The sequence below is a fragment of the Bactrocera neohumeralis genome, chromosome 4 (assembly GCF_024586455.1).
Source record: "Bactrocera neohumeralis isolate Rockhampton chromosome 4, APGP_CSIRO_Bneo_wtdbg2-racon-allhic-juicebox.fasta_v2, whole genome shotgun sequence".
NCBI classification, from domain to species: domain Eukaryota; kingdom Metazoa; phylum Arthropoda; class Insecta; order Diptera; family Tephritidae; genus Bactrocera; species Bactrocera neohumeralis.
In genome coordinates this window covers 39082297-39100114 of record NC_065921.1, presented here as the reverse complement: position 1 = coordinate 39100114, position 17818 = coordinate 39082297, and the positions used below count along the sequence as shown (strand labels likewise).

The window sequence follows — 17818 nt, the reverse complement described above, 5'->3', positions numbered from 1 at the left end:
ATCGACGCCTGCCGTTGACTGGCAACATTCACGCTGACGGGTACTTGGAGCGTCTTCATTTCGGTTTTCTTCAACATTAGAATCATATTGTAAGATAAACAAATGCCATATTTTATATAATCGCCACATATTTAAATTGATATAATTAAATGCATGCGAAGCAATAATGTATAAGTGCTTGTTTGTATACTTTTAAGAATGATAAACATAATGTAGAAGCAGAAAATATTTTTCAGACATTGCCCATCATAATAAGAATGTACATTAGGGTGGTTCGACCTAAATGACTAAAAGGTAATACCACTTTTATTCGAGCAGAAATTTCTGCTACTGGGAAAGCCGTGGAGATTACCTCTTATGCATCGGCGAGCAACTCCGATCATCTAGACAGCCAAGCAGCAATCGAGCCCATTACCTCGTTTCGCACAACAAACAAACGGGTTTTGTATTGCAGGGCAGCAGTGAAGAGGGTCGTCAGAAGCAAGCAACTTTACTTCTACTGAGTGACAGGTCACTTAGGCTTAAAGGGTAATAGTATAGCAGACGATATTGCCAAGAGTACGGCTGTTATCCGAAAACGTGACCGACAATGGTAAACCCATGCATTGTCTTTACGACAATCGGGATAGGAGCATGGCAGGGAAGGTCAAAACGCGCAGAAAATATATAAAGTACATACTTACTCTCGTTAGAAATAATTAAAGGAATATGATTGGAATTCTCATTGTTCACAGTAAGATGGCGGCACACGCCTACAGAGCAGGCCGACAGATCGAGAAGACTGCAGAAAATGTTCTAAGAAAGGCCCCAGGGAAAAATGGATCACGTTTGCGGTCTAAGCAAGGTAACGCTTAAAGCATTTGGAGGCACCACAGTAAGACACAGAGTGCTAGAAGAAGTATCGTTAGTGAGGCCGCAAAACCTCTTGAGTTTTTTTCAAGCCCTGACATCCTGAAGGATGATTACTTCTCATGAGCTACGTAACGGCAATACAACTGGCATCACTAAAGACTAAAAGTAGCTTATGCATGTCTCATTAACCTACCAATCTTACCTAACCAAATACCAATTTTAACCCTTATACTATATAGTATAGTATTATTTTAGGTGTATGGCACCCATAACCGATTTTATAAATTTTTACTGTCAGATCAAATTATTATGAGGGAAAGAAAACCAGAGGGGCTTTTGTTTTCGGTATAAGTTCAACGCTAATCGCTGAGGTCTTCAAGCTCGGAATTTGGGTCAGGAGAAGTTATGTTTTGATTCTGACCGCTTTTAGGCTAAAGCTGACATCTTCATTAGTAGTCTTCACGCTCAATGAAGGAACTAAACAACGAAGGAAATATAACAGTATATAGTTTTATGAACAATAAAAATAACAACCCTACCTAATGAACGTAAATGCCCTCCAAAAACGCGCATTCTATTTATTCATGCCACTGCCCCATCATTTCGCTGTGACTTATTGCTCTAGTGTAAGAGTGTAATTAGCGGGTTAGTTCAACAACATGCCGGACTTGCGCCTCTTCAATATTCTCTTCAATATCTCTGTTGGCCACCTTCATTCATCATCGTTAGATTATATAATTCATTTATTGATCGTGCAATGCAACATATTTTGTTGCAATGTGTGGGAATCGGCGCCGGACCTGCAATTAACTGACTGTATTCCACAAATTAACATCTGCCAACACTTTGTGTGTGTGTTGTTCTTATTGCTTTCAACCACAATCAAATTAAAATTTATTACAAGATCCCCAAAGGCATTCGAACATGTACATAGAAGGCTTTATTTGTGCAACTAATTGCTAATCACAGTTCTTAAAAATCTTATGTTTTATTACTTAATGAAGATGGTGCACATTTAAGAAGCTTCAGGCCAGTTTGCATCTTTTCGCATGGGACATACAACTCAAACAAATGGCAAATCGATTTTTTTATGAAATCTGAAATAATTATTTGTGAATTGCTGAATATATGTAATACGGATAAAGTTATGCTGCGTTTGAAAGAAATAATGTTCGAAGTTTTTACAAATAATATTAAGATTTGTTATTTTTATTGTTTTTTTCGCCACATAATTTATCAATCATAAATTATCAATCTTAAAAAAAAGAAAAACGTTAACTTCGTTTGTATCAAAGCTAGAATAACCTTCACAAACTCAAAAGTTTCCATAAAAATTTATTTTAATTGTCCAGTTTGTTTAGGTCGTATTTGGAACTCTTAAACTGATGAAAATATTAGACAAGTGAAGGATATGATGCTTGGAAAGCGCAAGAAGAGAGAGAGAAAAGAGCTCGATGTCGCTCGCGAGTTCGGTCGAATGATTTTGTTGGATATTTTGGGTATTAAACGCGTTCCTGCTCGACTTCTCGCGATAAAGCTGACTTTTTTTTTTAAAGTCGTTTTTAAAAAGAGCACCGTAAACAGGTATCTTTAACATGCTTGATCGTGCAAATACCGATCCCACATTCATGGAGGGGAAAAACGTGCCGCAACCAAAACAAAACCCTCCAAAGCTGCTCAAAAATCAAAGTGATGCTCATTGTTTTTTTTTTTTTGATACTCGTGATTTGGTGCTTCATGAATTTATTCCGGAAGGTCAGTAAGAAGTTCTATTTGGTCGTATTAAGGCGTTTGTGCAAGAACATCCGAAAGAAAACGGCCGGAATTGTGGAAGATCAGTTCATTGATTTTCACGATCATAATGCACCATCATTGAACCACGATTGTGACCGAATTTAAAGCCAAAGCATTGAATACCATCGATCAACCATCTTATCCACCGGATTTGGCTTTGTCTGATTTTTTCTTGTTCCCCAAACTGAAATTGCCGCACCATGGAAGCCGTTTTCAGTCGATCGAAGAGATACAACAAAATGTATAATTATAATTTTGTTTTGAGAAATACAAGATGTTGCTACAGAGAATAAAATAGTTTTATTTTCTTAACGGTTGTATTCTAAACTAATCGAGATAGATATACATATATAAATGGTCAGGATGACGAGAAAAGTTGAGCTTCGGGTTACTTTCTGTCTTTCCGACATGATGAAACTAATTATTTGCATTTCTTGACAAAAAATTAAGATGAAAAATGGGCCGGCTCACTTTCAAGAGGAATCACATACCTCGAGACCCACCACAACAAATTTGCTACGTGAAATTTCAGGGACAGTTTTGTATTAGAGTGTAAAAATTGACGAAATCGGATTACAGCCACGCCTACTTCCCATATAAAACAATTTATGTTCCACTTTGCACGAATTGTGCCTTTGAGGTGTGCAGCCTTATGACTAAACAAAATTAAAACTGTTCAAAACCCTTGGTATTATAAGCCCAGTGAATATAGTTGACTTTTAACCGAAAATATTGGTCAATGCGTGAGACATATAATTGAAATTCAGAGAGAATCCATTCCTGATAGTTGTACGTTACAATGGGTTGAATCAGGTCAATGCTTCCCCCAGCCCCATATACCTAATATAAATATTTTCGAACTTAACTGTGACTTTACCTGCATATATCGGCCAATATGTGGGTTATATTAATAAAATTTTTCCTACAAGGATGCATCTTTGCGCTTAGAATGAATAAAGTCGGGTGAAAACTCACCCTAGACCTCTTATAACTAACAAGCCTTGTGCCTCTGAAGATACTTCCCTGGCTTCAATCCTTGAAAGCTGAAGGAGTATCAAATGTTCTGTTATACTCGAATTTAGCTCTTCCTTACTTTTTTTAATTACCGTATTTGAACATCATCAAGATTTTCCGAAATTCAACCTTTCCACAATATGCTTTGGCAATTTTGTACAAATGAAGTTAAAACAATAGCATTTTCATTCCTAACTTGATCACGTATTAAATTACTGCATTGATTTTGAAAAAACCTCTTTGGTGTAGATGATGGGAGGTCAGTCGCACTTGTAGACAGTGCAGATATCTGAGAATTTGACGACGTCAGTGCTTCTGGGAGCACGCAAACTTTCGGAGCTAAAATGAAGATTTTTATAAGGTAAAAAATTTTGTAGAGTGTAAAAATAGATATCTCCACCTTTGATCTTAATTAAGACCTTCCACACAATTTTTCGAATATGTATTGTATTTTGGCTATTTAACATAGGAAAACACACAGAGAGTACTTAATTTTTCGAACATGGTTTTATTCGTTCATTTATACATCTTGTTTCTCCTAAATACGAGAGTACATAGAAATCATTACAATTAAAGAGAGAAAGAAAACAATTATGTTAACAAAAATGGAAAAGAAAAACAAAACATCAAACATATACTTATTTACATACAGAAAAATTATAGCTTTAACATTCACAGAAAAATATAATTTTACAACGGTACGTTATTTCGTCTTTTTCTTCACTAGCCATTTAAAATATTCACTCTCTTAAACGAATTATTATTACATAACGGTTTATACAAATATTAATGTACACAAGTTTGTTTATAGTAAGTTAGAATAGGATGTATAGTGGATGGATTTAATTAACAGATGAACTGAAGATTTGAGTGATTGAGAAAAGCAGTATTAGCATGCGAAAATAAATTAACGCTAAAGAGGCACATTTGGTCGCTAAGGACCTAAATTTACTGTCGCAAATTCAAGTGAGTGCGCACTTATGAGTATTTAGGTGTATAATGGGCAGCGTATTTTGGAATAACGTCAGCGTATTGTGGAGGGCGATCGTCTCGAGGTTTGACAACAACTCCGACATTTTAGTAATTATAGCCGGTTTGTGGATTGAATTCACCACTCCCATGCCGACCGGGAGCACCTGGTCCACCCCCGGGAGCGCCACCAGTAGCTGGTGGCACGTACTGTGTACCAGGTCCACCAGCACCGCCGCGACCACCACCGAAACCACCAGCGCCAGCGCCAGGGCCACCACCGCCGCGTCCACCGGGACCGCCCGCACCGCCTCCAAAGCCGGGTGCACCGCCAGCACCACCTGGTCCACGACCACCAGCACCGCCGCCAAATCCAGGCGCACCAGCACCTCCGCCATAACCGCCTTGACCACCCGCTCCACCGGTTCCACGACCTCCAGCACCACCGCCGAAGCCAGGTGCACCACCTCCAGTTCCAGGTCTTCCAGCACCACCACCAAAGCCAGGTGCACCACCAGCACCGGGGCCACCACCATAACCACCAGCTCCCGGACCTCCGGGACCACGACCACCAGCACCACCTCCAAAGCCGGGTGCACCGCCAGGACCACTTGGCCCACGACCACCAGCACCCCCACCAAATCCAGGCGCGCCAGCACCTCCGCCATAACCTCCTTGACCACCCGCTCCACCGGTTCCACGACCACCAGCACCACCTCCGAAGCCAGGTGCACCACCTCCGGTTCCGGGTCTTCCAGCACCACCACCGAAGCCAGGTGCACCACCAGCACCACCACCACCATAGCCTCCAGCGCCAGCACCACCAGCTCCGCTCCCACGACCACCAGCGCCGCCACCAAAACCGGGAGCGCCACCAGCACCAGGACCTCCAGCACCACGACCACCAGCTCCACCACCAAAACCAGGAGCTCCTCCAGCTCCAGGACCACCTGATCCGCCGGGGCCATAGTTATATCCACCACCAGCTCCACCTGCACCTCCAGCACCACGACCACCACCTGCTCCACCACCGAATCCGCCTGCTCCTGGCCCGCCGGGTCCACGACCACCTGCGCCACCAGCACCACCTCCAAAACCTGGAGCTCCGCCTGCACCGGGACTACCGCCAAAGCCTGGTGCACCACCCGCTCCTGGACCGCCACCGTATCCCGGTGCGCCTCCTGGTCCACGACCACCAGCACCACCACCAAAACCTGGTGCACCACCAGCACCGGGACCACCGCCATAACCTGGCGCACCACCTGGTCCGCGACCGCCAGCACCACCTCCAAAGCCTGAACCACCTCCGGCACCAGAACCTCCACCGAAACCTGGAGCTCCACCAGGTCCTCGTCCACCAGCGCCGCCACCGAAACCTGGCGCTCCGCCGGGTCCAGATCCGCCACCATATCCACCTGAGAAAAAAGAAGGGGAAAGAAATTATTTGAAAATTTATATTAATTTGCTTCTTTCAGAAACATACCACCAGCACCTCCACGTCCGGCACCGCCATAACCACCCGCTCCTGCTCCACCACCTGCGCCGCCATATGCTATTAAGTACACCATTAAATTCAATTAATTAACAACTTTAGGGGTAGTTAAGTAGAAACAGGCGTCAAATGTTAACAATCAATTCGATTTCAATTTTTTTTATCACACTTAAAGTGTGACAGCTAACTCACCACCAGCTCCAGTACCAGGTCCGCCGGTGTAGCCGCCGCCAGGTGCTACAGAGATACCTTGCGCCGCCAAAGCCTTGGCAATCTCTTCTGGAATCGGTGGTGGGGTTGGCAAAGCATCTCCAGATGGTTGGAAGCCATTCTCATCAGCAAGATATGAAATTTCGACAAGTTGACCCTCCGGATTTGTGTACGAATACGTGCCCATTACAGAGGCAATTTCATTTTCTGAGCCCTTATTTTTAATTGTGCCCTCTTCTTCTGCCTTAATGCCATTACCGGTTTCGTAGCTAAAGCGATAATTGCCATCACCATCGTTTTCGTTTACGTACGACAAAATTGGTATTGGTGGGCCAGAAGGTTGTGCAGGCCCCGACGGACCAGGCCGCCCGCCACCACCAAAACCACCACCGGGCGCACTACCGCCACCAAATCCACCGGGAGCACCACCACCGCCTATGGGGCGACTGGGACCGCCGGCGCCTGAAAAACCGCCAAGTCCGAAATTACTGCCGCCTGGACCTTGTAGACCCGGACCGCCACCCGCGCTAGCTGCACTAGCCGGCGGAGGTAGGTATTTGTTGTCCAACCGTGCGCTTTGCGCTACAGCTAATAGCGTTATGAGGAGAAACTGAAATTGGAGAGGTAGGTACGTATATATTTGCGTGAGTGTATAGTAAATAATAAAGTAAAAAACAAAATATTTCCGTAGATTAAATATTGAGGTATCTCTAAGACTAAAATACTACTTAACTTTCCGTTGTGATTTTGCTTTGTATAAAAATTTCAATACCATATTTCGTTTAGTTTTAGTTCTTTGGTCAATTGATGACAAACTAATAGTTTTAGTTCCGTAGAACCCTTTTATGAGTCTGATACAGAAATATAGTATGTGGTCTGCATGACGAGCTGAACTGATTTAGCAAAATTTCCGATATCGGACTACTATAGCATATCGCTGCCATGCAAATCAACTCAAGTCCTTGTATGAAAAACTTTTTTATTTGTTAAGATATCATGCCGAAGTTTAGCATAGATTATTATCCAAAGCAACGCTACAATCTCTGCAGAAATCGTTCAGTTTGAACAACTATAGCCTATAGCTGCCTATAAACAGGCTGATCAAATTCAAAAGAAACGTTTTCTTTACCCTTTCATGTTATCAAAAATGCACCTGGTTCTTCTTGCCCACAAGTTGAGTTGAATCACAGGTTATCTCAAAAACATCAGGGCTTTAAAAAGCCATCATTGCTCTGCAATCTTGTCCGCAAAGCAGTTAACTGCCTATGCAATTTACAAATTCGCACATTTCTTAAACGAAAAAGCACACAAAACGTGAAAAATTAAGTCATCGGTATCATCTTTGTAGCCAACAACAACTACAGGCCAATCAACGTCGTCAGCAACACTTCGATGATCATTAGCAACAAAGTGAAGGGAATTGCTGCGCACCAAAAGGCGAAAAATATAAAATTCAATAAAAGCAAACACAGCGCTTTGCAGGCATATGAACAATCAAATATACATAAAGGCTTTCATGTCAGATTAGCAATAAGTCTCGCGTATATATTTTCGCCAGATTTGCTGGTGTGCGCCTAGTAGGTCAGCCAGCAATGAGTGTGAACTGAAAGCTACTGCCTGCAAAATTGCTAAATAAAACATAGTGGCATGCTGAAACAACAAAAATACAAACACAACAGCCAAACTAGTAACAGCAACAATAGCAATAACAACATGCACGCTCAGTTTGTTGGTGGCATCTTCAAACGAGAGTTCGTTTCACAGCAACACTCCTATTTTTAGCGAATATTGCATGCGCATAGCCATGTGAGTGTGCTTGTGTGTGTGTGCGTGCATGTGTCCATATGCATATGCCTGCACCGAACTTATGGCAATTCGATCGACCGATTCAAATAATTGTCAATTTCAACTTAAAATGGGAGGTAGGTCAGCAACAGCAACAAAAGCGGCGCTGCAACAAGCACAGCTACAACGATGCCACAACCAAAGTCAATACTAACGCTGCAACATTGCAAATGCACGCGGTGTTTATATGTATGTATAAAACTATGAATGAATCAACGCCTAACTGCCTTGCGATGCCGTTTGCCGCCCGCTCCACCGGTAGTCGCCAGGTTGCGTATACGCTATGGCAGCCACCGAGTGGCGATTGTCTGCATGAGAAATGAGTTTGCTGTTGTGGCGGGGATTACGGTTATTTTATTTATTTATTTGTTTATTTTTTCAAGTGGAAAACATGCTGTGGAATTTCTTCTTTGTCGCTTTTTTGCTGTTTTTCGTTTTTGTAATAGTCATTTCATGCATCTTCTCACGTTTTTGATTTACTTAGATGCGCCGTTTTTATTGCAACTGTGCTTTGCGGCATCATAAACTTAAAATTTTATGCCAAGATCTTTTGCCAAAGATTTATGTTTGGATGCGCTGCTAGTAACTAAGTGCTTCCCCTGGCTGCTGGCGATTGGCTGTTGCTATTGTTGCCACAAATAGTTTTGCTTTATGTGTGTTCGTTTGATATTCTTCGCCATAACTTTGGTTACGAGTATTTGAAGTTTTTTTTCGAATTTGATTTTTTTATTTTTTTTCTATTTTTTTCATTTTTTTTATTTTTTATTTTTTGTTTTAAGACACATTGAGGCACCTTCTGAAGCGTTCTTTGACATTTATTGCTCAGCGCTAGCTGACTATTCGCCTCCCTCTCCCTCTCACTCTCTCTCTCTCCCTCTAACTCAACCAAGCATTCATATGTTTTTCTTTTGTTGTCTGTCAAGTTTGTTTTACAACTGCGCCAGAGTCATCATTCAAACGCTCAACCATGGTGGCAGCAACAGCAAAAAAATGCCTGCATGCACCACACATATGTATATGTGTGTATGTATGTATATCTCGCCTGGTTGCATGTTTGGCTAAAATTACTTGTACATCTTTTCTGCACTTCAAGTTGCCTGCTCACCACGAAGTTGCCGCAGAAAATTATGATAAGTAGATGTGCTCGCATGTTTACAGATATGTATGTGTATGTGTGTGTGTTCACACTTTGCCGCAGATAAGCGCTTACCGCGTGGTTTTATTTAAACGCAACTTAAGTTATCTTTAATGGTAAATGTTAAGTGGCATTTATGTGGTTTTGAAGTGTCAAGTTGAAGTTTGTTTTATAGTGTGCTGAGAAGGGAAGGGAAAAGAGTTGTTAGAAATATTTTTTTTCTTATTTTTGCACTTGGAGTGGTAAGTTAGCTTTTTCGTAAATTATTATTATTTTTGCTGTTATTCTTCCGACTCATGTAATTAGCTGTATAAATTATGTTAAGTACAATACTTGAAGCAACAAGACTTCATCTATGTACTACATATGGCAGTTTGGCTTAAGTTGAAGTCAAAGCTCTTTTACGTAAGAATATTTTACGCAAAAAAATGTAAATAATTTAAAAAGAGATCACTTTTGCTGTGCTAAAAATTTCCTATGGAACTATGAACTAAAATATAAAATTTGTAAGAAAAAAATTGGTTACCTTAAACTAATTAGACTTCAATCTTTAATATCTGTTAAACGATTATGTTTACGAAAAAATCGTTAAAGGCCATTTTGTAGAGCTGTCAATTTTCTCCAAAACTGTTCATCGAGATGTTTTTTTAAATAGTTGGGAGCGAGATATGAATTTTTCAGTCGAATAGTACGGAAAAAAGTGGTAAGCTGGAAGGCAGTGAACCATCCCGTTACAATTAAGAGCTCACGTTTGTAGAGACTGTGTAAGAGATATCTCAGAACCTATTTTTTAGAGTACGAAGCTAAAAAAAATTATTAGTTTTTTTTTTCTTAATCTTATGTACTTATGTGTATTCCGTATATCTGCTATAGGTATATTATTGGTATGATAAAAAACAACAAATCGATGATACTAAAATCTGTAAGCCTCCAAACGAATAAACTTAAGTAAATTAGACTGTACCCTCCCAAGACTAGATTTTAAAAGTCATTATCGGTTGAGGATACCTTTAGACAGAAATAGAAAAGAGATCTCTTTAGGGAGGATATTACAAACGGGTTCAAAATGGACTGCGTAGTAATAGTGGGTGCATACTTTAATGATATTGCCCTCTCTCTATATCCGACAAGCACATCTACCATCTCTCCAACAGAAGTGCTAGGCATCATGAAAGCTATGTGGAGTTTTATTGAATAACTATGGGAAGATGCAGAAAGCCACCATATACACGGATAATCAAGTGGCATTGCTGGCGTTGTCGATGCCACAGACTAATTCCAGCGTAGTCAATGATTGCAGGAAAGCTTTAAGCTCACTTTCAGGTCAACTGCACATGTCCATAATTTGGGCACAGGAACATTTTCGATAAAGAAAACGCAGCAGAGTAAGCCAAGATATAAACCTTATTAAACAAAATCGAGAGGCAAAATGGGGGCAAGACTCGGAACATCTGGTTAAGTATTATTTAACTTATCGAGAAAGCGTGGTGTTTCCGTAGGTGTAATAAGCAAAATAAGGCAAAAACTTTTAAAGTTACAAGGATTAGAAAAAGGTTATATGGTCGGCCGAAACCAAGATAAACCACCTAGGATCAGATGGTCGCGAGTGAACTTGGAAAAGTAAGAACATGAAGTTACGGTCGCACCACGTCAAGTCTACACTGAAATTTGGAGGCGGCTCAATTATGGTGTAGGGCTGCATGACCACTAACGGTATTGGAGGACTAGCCAGTATTGAGGGTAGAATGTTAGCGGGCAATTATATTGACAATCTGAGTACTCATTTAGTTCCCTTTGTGGAAGATTTAGGTGTAGGTGTTTCGGACATCGCTTTCTAGCAGGACAATGATCCGAAGCACACCGCACGGAAAATTAAAAACTGGTTTCAAAAATCAATTGGCCACCGCAATCTCCCGCCACTAACCCAATTGTATAAATAACTTAAGTCACTGCAAGTAGTTTGATGGAAAGTCCAAAAGGGTTTAAGCGTAGAGATCCAAGCCCTCAGAGGCTATTCTATCCTTTATATTTTGCGCAAAAGATAATTAAAGTTCCGAACCGCTGGTTCCTATCTTTGCACTCATTCACCTCCCCTACGGCGAAGGAATAAAATTGGCGGTTATTTTCTGCGGCAAGGCTGTAAATGATATTTTTGCAAGCAATTTGCTTTATTCATTAACTTTTATTTATGAAAAAAACATATCTAAGCATCCACTCTTCAAAACTAAATAAAAAACAACTTTTTAATTCTCTTCTAATATTTTTTGTGGACTCGAAAAGCATATTAAAATGTCAAACGACCATTGAAATAACTAAATTAGTAAAACTTTAACTATTTTTGACTTTTTTTCTAAACCTCAAGCAGCACTTTGAGTGGCATAGCAGCTTAAAAGGCAGAAACTAATTAAGAAAATTTTATATTTCACTGCCAAAGCACTTTTCTCCTGGCAGCCCCCACATGCCATACACTTTCTGAAAATAAACGCTTTCAACGCTTTTTGCTCATCGCCAATGACTGACTGATCAGGCACAAAAAAAAAACCGCTACCTCGTTAATTATGCTGCTGAAATTATTTCGTGAATTGCTGAAGAAATGTGAGCAATTTGATTGAAGCTTCATGCAAACTAAATCCGCTTACTACAAATCCAATTAACTGCCAGCAATTATCACTTATAAGATGACTCAATAGCTGGGCAGCTTAAAGCAATACTTATCAGCGTTTAATTATAAGCTGTAGGATTAATCGACACTGACTAAAAATAGCTTGCAATTAACTTACTGGCAATGCTATTTTTAATTATCTAAGCATACGCTGTCAGTATTTACATCATCAGCATCTGCAAATGTCAGTTCCGTCAAAATTCTGCAACTCGCCTGTCATAAAGAGAATCCCACACCACAGTCGCGATGTGTGTTCGTGTGTGCATATTTGACATAACTGTTGGCAACATTGTCATATATCGCACGAACTCGAGTGAACTCGTGGAAAATAGGCTAACCCCCAAGCCGAAGAGGTGAGAGCGACGGAAAGCGATAAAAAACAACAATCTAAAGTATAATAATAACAATAAAAACTAATGCGGTTTAAATAGTTGACATTTGCCAGCGGCAACGAACAAGTGGAATGACAACTTATCGTTGTTGCACAAATATATGTATGTAGATGTGGATGGATATATGAATGTAATAGGCCATCGCATACAAGCTGCTGAACATGCCACAAACAGTCGTCTGCACATTTGCTGCGCCACAAGTATTTGCATGCGGCATTATTTGCGACAGAACAACGGGCATTTCGGCTACGCCTGTGCCCAGCAGCGCATCAAATTTCCAATAACAACAAAAAAGCAAAAATAAAAATCGCAAAAGAAGCGGTGCATATTGCCAAAGCGCGCAACAGCTGCAACTGTAGCTGCGCAAAACGCATCCGTAACGGCAATATCCACGAAAAACACGAAAATTAAATAAAAAATTAAATGAAAAATAAAAAATCAAATAAAGCGCGGCAAGTTGCAGCGTCGGGGCAGCGCTGGCAACACACGAATCGTGACTAATTTTTGTTGCACTTCGACACACCAACGAAATACGCGCGCTGCGCTTTAGGCATGTTCGCGTAGCGCCTCGTTGCTGCATGCTGCTGGGTAGCGCATTTCGCTTTTTGTTGTTGTTTTATTTTTTCATACTGTTCCGATGCACTTTCGGGCGATAGAGTTACAGTTTAAGCCGAAAAGGCTTTTAATGGCCACTGATGACCAACCCAAAAAGCGGCCGAAGTGAAGTATAACAACAAAGTCATATGATTATTACCGTTATTAGGTAGATTACTACCGTTACTGCCCAGAAATTGCATTGCTCGAACGACTTAATCATTTGCCGACTTGATTGACATATCATAGCCGAATCAAACTGTAACTAAACGCCTGTAACAGCCAATTAATACGCCAACTCTTCGCGGCCTCTGCCTCCTCTTACTTTGCTCATTCTCATTCTCCAGCAATACACGCTTTGAGTTAACGCGTGAATTTCGTCAGTAGGAAATTCCGTAAAATTCCGATTGGGAAATGCAGCTCGCGTGTCTATTTTGGCAGTTGCTTTCGGAAGCTCACCAGACCAACAAAAACTACAAAAACAGCGAAAAAAGACGGCTTGTCAGTGGCAATGTGGATCGATAAAAAATGGTTAAACCGCTAAATCAGCTAACCGACAAGCTGCCACCGGCAATCGCATTGCCAATCGCACGAGAATTTTAATTTATGCAAATCAAAGCTGACTAGCTGCTATTACGGTATCTTCACTGCGCCGCTGTCATAGTCACGTCTGCGTAGTGGGAGAAAATCGGCTGACTCAATAATTTATGCGAATGCTTGAGAATTTTCCATTAATATGTACATATTCTGTACATTTGTGTGCATTTGCCGCGTCTTCCGAAAATGCTTTGTGCTGCCAGACACATGTTGCAGCAACATTTTGCCAAAGACATTGCAATGCCGTGTTGTTGTTTATGCATGTGAAGTGAGGCATTTAGTGTGCGAATCGGAAATATCACAATAATTGCATGACGTACTGAACAGATTGGTGGATCCGCATGCAAAAGGCTTTGGAAACAAAATGCGTAATAACAACAACCAATAAGGAAATATCGGGAACATTTTTGCTAACTCTTTTGTTTATATTATAAAATACAAAGTAGATTTAAGAAAGAGGAACAAAAATAAAAATTACGTGATAACACTTACCATATGCTTTAAAAGTTTCAACTTAAACCTACAAATTTCGAATTTTTTTTAACATTTTTTAGGTTATTTTAGCTTTCTGTAAACAAAACATGCCCTAAGGCACTTTCATAAAAAAAGAAAGTATTCATTCGAAATCTCATCGGGTTGACAGAAAAATAAATACTGTTATCTACCTTTTATAGGCTCTACTAGTCTATTTTAAGCAAAAAATTCAACACAAAATCTTGAGAAACTTTTTGGATAGGCCCGCACTTGATATTTCGATTAATATAATTTTAACGTTATCCAAAATGACTAGTGTATCGACTCAATGATATTTCAACTTAACACTCCCAAGTTCTAATACACCTATATGAAATTGTGCCTTTTATTACCGATTCAGACAATCATACGTGTTGTTTAGTATTATCCCGGTATCTTCAAACATACTACTTCGATCACAAAGTATAGTTAACATCTGAAACTTTGATAGACCTCATTATTTTGCCATTTTATGATGGACTACATTCTCCTCTAGGATTTTATGTAATAAAATAGATTTGGCGACACTTGATTCCTTCTACCATTGAGTACAGTGGACAACTTTATATTTCGTCTGGACGACAGACTTTATATTCACCTATCTATTCGCATGGCTTTAAAAAAATTTTATAATTTTTTATTGACCAAATTTTCAATGCAGTACCAAAGTCGTACATATTTTTGAATTTGAAAATATTATAAGAACCTGATTTTGATGGGCCAGTTTTTATGAAAGTATGTATGTATATACTATAGTGCTTCATTCTGAACAAGTTCTTCGGAGATTGCAATATCGTCTTAGATAATATTTCGTAACAAATTTCGTCAAGATATCTCATCAAATGAAAAGGTTTTCTTACAAACACTTGAATCGGATTGTTAAGTTTGTATGGTTCGATAACGGCGGATCCGACTAATGAGCACCTTCTTGGGGAGATTTCAGATCGATAATTAAATAACTACTTGTTCGCCTATACACAGACAGGCAGACAGAAAGACAGACGGACAGACAAACAAACATGGCTAAATCGACTCGGCTCTTCAAAATGATTATTTATATACATATATATATATATATATATATATATATTCTAGAGTATCCAATGTTTTTTTCTGGGTATTAAAAACTTCGCGGCAAACTTAATACACCCTGTTCAGGGTATTAAAATAGAAACCGCACTTTTTCTTCAGAGAAAGTGTTTATATAGGCAACAATGTTTTCTTTGCAATGAGCCTATTGGCATTTGAAATAAAATAAATGTATAATAGCTAAAATAGCTTGAAGGTGCATTTGATTTAAAGTTTTTTCTTGGAAACTAAAACACTTTTTTGACTGATATTTTTGTCTTGCCTCAGAATGTCCTCAAAAAACTCCGACAGAATTCCGGCTGATTTTTACGCTTATAAATCGGAATATCCTAAAAAATTATCAGATTTCTCAAGTACCACCAAAAGTAGTAGTATACTAAGTGCGTCTTTCAAATTTTTCAAATTTAAAAAAAAATTACTTAAAACTAAAGTATTGAAAATTAAATTTTATTATATAATTATAAACAAATTTTTGATTTGAAAATTTTTAATTATATAATTTATCTCATTTTACCCCTTCTATATCCGCCTTCTATATCCGCCTTTGAAAGAAGAGAACACAAGAAGGCTTGGCCGGAAGAGACTACACTTAAGCCATCATTAGTGGTGCTCGCTTGTAGTTAGAATAATACATGTCTCAATATGAGCTTTTATACAAGTACTAAAAATTTTGGAAGTAATATTTTATTTCAAAATGTGAACTCTAGTCTAACTTTGAATATAAGCACTTTCAAGTTTCAATATTAAAAAAAAAAATTTTTTTAAACAAATTATTTGGAATTTCGATTTAAGAAAAAAAAATTTTAAATAAAATATTCAATGCATAGTTTTTGATTTTCTTGAACATATGATGTGGAATTTCAATTTTTTTAATATTGAAAATTTGAAAAGCTTATTAAAAATTTGTTTTCTAATTTTAATCTTGGCTAATAGCTTATAGATTTTCTCCATTTCTATCCTCTTTTGATTATAAACAGAATTTTGTATTTTTTTCGAACTATTTAATGAACAAAAACAACAGTTTTGAAACAAAATCTTTGTTTGATTAGTATTTTCTCATTCTAGAGTTTCTAGAAATTAATTATTGGTGCTTCAAACTTGTTCATATTCTCACAATTATTCGCTGTATAATTTCTATTAAATTTTTCACAACTAGAAAACAAACACCGTTCTAATCAAACAGTAGTCACACACAAGCTTACATATTTATACTTAATTTTCATACTCACCACTCTCATTTTTAGGGGAATTTACAAAATCCTCACACAAATATTCGAGGACTACTGCTCTTGAAGAATCTGCAAACAAACACCGCACAAGTGATAGAAAGAAAACGAAATTTGTTAAAGTCCTTATTTTTTGTATCAACTCGGAAAAAAGGCAACACACACCGTTATATTAAGCACCCCAACTGCACTTGTATATATCTCAACCGATTTTCACACTTTGCAACGCACACAATAGAAATCGCTTCACACTCGAAATATTCCTTATGCTTGCCGCTTGTGATCCTGTTCACAGCTGCCTCAACGCTAACCTCTTTGAGATGATTTAGCGCAAAATTCGTTTGGAGCCGCACACTTTGACTCCGATCTATTGTTCGCAATGATATGCTGTCAGTGACAAAAGTTCTCCGCCTTTTATACTTGTTTCGTGTATTGAATGTTTGGCGCCAAATTGAAAATTGCAAATGCACTCGCAAATACACAAAACACAATCTGAAACACAAACCCCCCCACACACACACACACAGATCGACTCACATGTGCGCTAAAGAATCGCATTGCGACTGCGCAACTGCCTAGTTCTGCGGAGCGTCGCTGCCATTTTTGCCTACAACACCGGTATTTGCAATGAAAAATGTTTGTTATTGTATTTGCAATTACAGTAATATAAGAACAACAAACGCCACGAGCAACGGCCAGCGCATCGTAGTAGGTGCAGTTGTTGTGGTAGCAAACTCAGCGACAGCATCATCAATAGCACGGAGGCAATTGAGCCACGAAGGGTTGCGCTGAGCATCGTGCGCGCCGCGAGATGAGCAGTGGAAAGAGAAACAAGGAAAATCAAATCGTTGGATTTAGTGTGTTAGTATGTCAGTTGAATCAAACCTGTGCAAACAATAACAAACCGACTGCGCTCGTGAGTTACCTAAAACACCAGCTAATGAGAACCGAAAGCATGAGCAAACGCGTTTGTTGTTGGCAGTTGAGCTAATGCCGGCGACGTCATCATTGTGCAGCAGCTGCATCTCACTCGCTTATTGTTTAGTTAGAGATGAGGTCAACTCCCACACAATTTCATAATTTCCTGGTAGTATTTGTCATCCTGAACCTAATTCCTGTTGATCTGATATTTATTTATATGCCTGTCGGTTTATGGTAGATAAACAATTTGCCATCCTCAGCTTGCTCGCTGTGGACCTGACATTTATGTAGATATATGATCTCATCTATATCAACTTTTGTTGGCCAATGTTTCAAAAGACCTTACGAACGGAGGTCAGGGTGACCGCAGAGTAGACGCTTAAAGCCGATCCAAGCGAATTTTCTGATTTACGCAACACGCGAAATTTATGCTCGGCTTGACCTTGACAAGCTAGCCGACAGAGGTAATGCTCGAAAATTCTACAAGCAAATGCGCCGACTAACAGAAGGTTT

The 17818-nt window shown here is 39.4% G+C and overlaps 1 protein-coding gene across 2 annotated transcripts; it reads right to left on the bottom strand.

Moving 5' to 3' along the window:
- Nucleotides 1-4642: 4642 nt before the first annotated feature.
- On the bottom strand, nucleotides 4643-16756 carry LOC126756428 (uncharacterized). 2 transcript variants are annotated; one of them, XM_050469494.1, is made up of 6 exons: nucleotides 16550-16756; nucleotides 16388-16456; nucleotides 6314-6941; nucleotides 6113-6181; nucleotides 5754-6044; nucleotides 4643-5717 (listed from the first exon to the last, which is right to left on the bottom strand). In XM_050469494.1, exons 2-6 carry the CDS (start codon nucleotides 16394-16396, stop codon nucleotides 4738-4740), a joined length of 1977 nt encoding a protein of 658 aa, XP_050325451.1. In that variant the 5' UTR covers nucleotides 16397-16456; nucleotides 16550-16756; the 3' UTR covers nucleotides 4643-4737. The 2 variants fall into 2 exon arrangements, with proteins under 2 accessions (XP_050325451.1, XP_050325450.1); XM_050469493.1 differs by having other exon boundaries at nucleotides 4643-6044.
- Nucleotides 16757-17818: the final 1062 nt, after the last annotated feature.